Consider the following 4,623-nt stretch of genomic DNA (forward strand, 5'->3'; position numbering starts at 1 on the left):
ACCGACAGGATACTGTTTTATAATTTTATAAAGGCCCCGTTTAGTAATTTAGTTTACCCCATATTCGATTTCTTTTTTCAGCCGTAACAGTATTTTTCTCTCACAACAATTCAGCCAGAAGAAAGTCAGTTTCAGCTAAAATTCTGTCAGCCGAACGGGCCAAAAACAACATTTAGAACTGCAATTATTTATTAAAATAATATTATTTTTTAAAAAAGTTGCAAGTCAGCAACCGGCAACTCCTTACTAATGTTCGGCACATGCAAACCTCACATCAACACAGAAGTGCATTCAGACCTGCTCATCAGACAAGCTGAAAGCATAGCAGCGGAACAGTAGTTTAGACACAATGCATCGAGTCATCGTTCACGGATCAGACACTTTAACGCAGATTTCCACAAAAGCTGGAAACACAAGGAATTCAAGGCAACATACCATTGATCCATCAAACAAAAAGGTATTGAGGCCAGGTAACTTAGAATTGGCAAACCATAGTACCCAACTAATACTCAAAATCTCTGAAATGTTTCAGCCACATGAGATACTCATCACAGGTAACATAATTTTAGCAAACACTTGACAACGATGACAACTGTTCTAAAGATGACGAGCCGACAAAGGCATTACACCTCTTCCCCATCCTTAGGTATTGGTTGCCCTGGTGTAGATCTGCTGGCTTGAGTGGACCGAGACCATCCGGATGAGGCCACGCGCCATCAGGTCCTTGATGGCCCTCCGAGCCAGGGAGCCGTTGATCTGCGAGCCAATGGGGCAACATTCAGTTATGTAGTGTCAGTGAAGATATTACAAAACAATGGCATAAGGATCTCACTACAGACTGCACAGAAGGACATGCTATGATAATCATGATTGCAGAAGCACACTCAAATGTCTATCCGTGGTAGGTATTAAACAAGAGAGTTTAATGTTACAAGGACAGATAAATCTAACTTATTCAAGACAAAAATTGTTGCAACAGCAACTGCCAATTCGAATTACCATTCCAAAAAGAATGACCCAATGTCTAGCATACATACTACTAAGGGTACACATTCATAAATGAACTGGTGAACATCCAAGACATCAATAAAACAACAGTAGCTTGCACAAAATGCACGTACATTATCTTTTCTAGTAGTTGCAATTCGCCTCTACAAGTACAACTGAATAAGCGTAATCCACAACAGTACCAAAATGACATGGGCAACAAAAGTAGTCCAATTCATTGGCAAGTTTATGAAGCACCTATCATCTAATAAGTACTATGTGTTAGCCTCAGCAATTGGCAATCAGATATAGCATTAAGCATATACAGGACACCACAATGATGACTAGATCAAACAAGCACACCCACCGGTGATAGCTGACATTGTTGACAACATGACCAAATCCAAGGGTGTCACATGGAAGTGTTCGGATAGTAATAATAAAACAAATTACACAAGTCCTCAGTAATCCGCAAGACAAATTTATTAAGCCTAATTAATCCGTCATTAGCATATGTTACTGTAGCACCACATTGTCAAATCATGAACTAATTAAGCTTAAAAAATTAGTCTCAATCTGTACATTTAGTTTCGTAATTAGTCTATATTTAATACTCCATGCATGTGTCCAAACATCCGATGTAATAGGGACTAAAGTAGGAGGGAAAACAAATTAGGCTTTAGTTGGCAGCAAATAAACCACTGGAGCCATGAAGCTGGCCATCAGATGGATCTTCAATGCATTAACCTTGACTCGTTATAAAATAACAGGCTACTAATCGAACATGTACTTCGCCAAGTATGATGGCATTTCAGATAATGTACAGTCATAATAATTTAATTTAATCAACGTTGCGGCTGTGCACAGGGTTTGGACGCAAGCAACACAGATCTGGAACGAGTGATTACCCTCAGACGCTCCGAGAGGACGGAAGGGGTGATCTGCTTGTACTTGGGCACCTCAGAGAGCAGCTTGTCGTAGGTAGCCTGGTCGAACAGCACCGCGTTGTTCACCTTCTCCTTTTGCTTTCCCTTGCTCCACTTCTGCAAAACCAACATGAACTTCTAACCGTGAGAACCCGAGAAGCCGTGCTTCCACCAGATCGAAGAGACGGGCGATTCGGAGAGAAAGGGCCACCTTCTTCTTCTGCTTGCCACCGCCGGACTTGGCCGGCTTCGAAGACGGCGGCGGGGCCTTGTCCTTCTTCGGGGCCTGCAAGGAGATGAACGAGGATGTTAGCGCGGGGAGACGCCAAGAAGTTGCGTCCAATGGCCGCTGGGGGAGCGAGTGAGCGCACCATCTCGGCTGGGGCGGCGGCGCGGCGACGGTGGCGCTAGGGAAGGGAGCCAAGGGGAGGAGTCTGCGGCGCCGGCGCTAGCTGGGGTTTGGTGGAGTGAGGTGGGACGGGTATTATACAGCGAACCCGGTGCAGGCTCGTCCGTCCGATCAGCGTCGAAGGAGAAAAAATTGACGCACCAAAAATGAGGCACACGGAACGGCCCAATAACCCGTCTACTCCGCTCGCCAGGCAGGAGCATTTTGAAAAGAGTACATTTTATCTCATCGAAATATCACCATAGTCTATGATTTTCCTCAACTCTACAGTGAGATATCTTATTATCCTTTGAAACTCTTAAAATTATTAAAATTACCTCCCTGTCCCGGTTTAAAGTGGTTTTTGAAGGCGGACGCATTCTTTTATTTATAAAAACCCATAAATACTTGATAATATTTTAAACCACAAAAAATGACTCCGAGCTTCTAAAAAATTGAAAAAAACTGAAAGATAATTGGGTCATGAAAAAACAAATAAAATATTTAGAACTCGTGAAAATATATCTAGAAGTTTTAAAAAATATACTTATCTCTAGAAAATGAGAAGATACCCAAGAAAATATTAAAACTCCCAAAACATTCTAGTTTGTGTTTAAACTTGTTTTCAAAACTTTCCACAACAAAAATATGAGATGCAAACAACATAAATACAACATACATTAATGTTGATGCATTCATGTTGGTTGTGTCTTATGTTTTTCTTGTGAAAAGTTTTTAAAGTATGATTAGTCATCAATTAGAATGTTTTTCTTGTGAAAAGTTTTTAAAGTATGATTAGTCATCAATTAGAATGTTTTGACAATTTTCTAGATATTTTTCCATTTTTACATAGCGAAGTCTATTTATTGAAATCTTTCAGAGATATTTCCACATGCTCTAAATATTTTATTTGGATTTGTCATATCCCAATCTATGTCTAAGATTTTTGTCAAATTTTAGGAATTTAGAGGCATTTTGTGATGTAAAAACCATATCAAGTCGGTATGTGAGGCCAACCGGGGTGGACAGGCGGACGCAGGGAAGCTCGTGGACGGCAGCGGACCTCCCGAGTCGAGCGGGGGAGGAGGAAAATGCGTGCTTCAGTATTTGGATGACCGAGTAGAGGGCCAATAGGAATGGGTGGTGGGAATAGGAAAATAGTAGGCCAACAAATCTGAGTCTAATAGAAGGTTTGTTGGAGCTGGTTTTTGGGCTCCACTGTCCAAATTGGGGATAGGAGGTTATTTAGGTAGTGTTGCTGGAGATGCTCTTACATGGCATGTTTGGAACTGTGGTGCGACGGCCGCACGGTGCAGTATCGCAATTGTGGTCTTGCGTTTTATATGTGTCTTGCACGTTTACTACGATGTTATATGTGTCTTGCGCATTGATACTATGATGCGCTTGAATTGATTTTTTTCGATTCTCATGGTAGGGCGGCCGCTAATCGAAAACAAACGTGCCCTAGATTTGCTACTTAATTATTTATTGTTAATAAAATGTTAAGAACTCTCTTATGTGTTTCTAAAAAAAATATTGCAATGACCATTTGCCTTCATGTTTGGCAAAGCTCGATGGCCTTTTGGGCCAGATTTGCCCATGTCGGGTCAAATAGGGTATGCAAAGGGCCTATTTGCCATTATCAGATTAAAGCACCTGCCTATTCTCTACTCTAATCATGCAAAGCGTTCCCTTCGGAAAAAAAAGGCTCCGCACCCTAAAGTGTTGGTTCGTCACGGAGACAAGATGCTTAGTGGAATAGTAATGATTAGAGTCGGTCGTCCGTCCCATCAAACGCCACTTCCCATGTGTGCGTGCGCTACTGGCCTAACAAGCTTGCCTCCTCCTCTATTATAAAAAATATCTTCCTATTTGCTCGTCCATCGCACACTACACAACGTTTTGCAGCCGTCAGCTAGCCCCACTCGGCATTCCTCACAGTGGCCATCTCCCCCCGCGCGTTCTCATCCTGCGCTGCTCGCTCCTCGCTCCTGCCCATCACATGCCCCACCCTCGCCTCTCGCTCCTTACTCCCGCAATCCCACCCACACCATCAGGCCCGCCGCCCTTCTCTACTGGTGTTGGTGGTGCCGTCGCTCGTCTCAGGTCGGTCCCCACCAAACCAAGGGCACCCATGAGCACGCCCCGTGCTGGTTGTAACACCATCGTTGTTACGCCCTAAACCAACTACTAAGTCATGTCATGAGCATCGTGTTTGTGTAACAATGCATGTGATAGAAGATGTTGATAAATTTCTTGTAGCCTAAAATAACAAATTTTTATTGAGCAAAAACACTATAGAACACACATATGACACTTAGA

General features: G+C 42.7%; 1 protein-coding gene across 1 annotated transcript; it reads right to left on the reverse strand.

Moving 5' to 3' along the window:
• Nucleotides 1-365: 365 nt before the first annotated feature.
• Nucleotides 366-2,424, reverse strand: LOC136501162 (small ribosomal subunit protein eS25y). The gene is made up of 4 exons (XM_066496653.1): nucleotides 2,285-2,424; nucleotides 2,125-2,199; nucleotides 1,896-2,030; nucleotides 366-756 (listed from the first exon to the last, which is right to left on the reverse strand). Exons 1-4 carry the CDS (start codon nucleotides 2,285-2,287, stop codon nucleotides 643-645), a joined length of 327 nt encoding a protein of 108 aa, XP_066352750.1. The 5' UTR covers nucleotides 2,288-2,424; the 3' UTR covers nucleotides 366-642.
• Nucleotides 2,425-4,623: the final 2,199 nt, after the last annotated feature.

Source organism: Miscanthus floridulus, chromosome 13 (assembly GCF_019320115.1).
Source record: "Miscanthus floridulus cultivar M001 chromosome 13, ASM1932011v1, whole genome shotgun sequence".
NCBI classification, from domain to species: Eukaryota; Viridiplantae; Streptophyta; class Magnoliopsida; order Poales; family Poaceae; genus Miscanthus; species Miscanthus floridulus.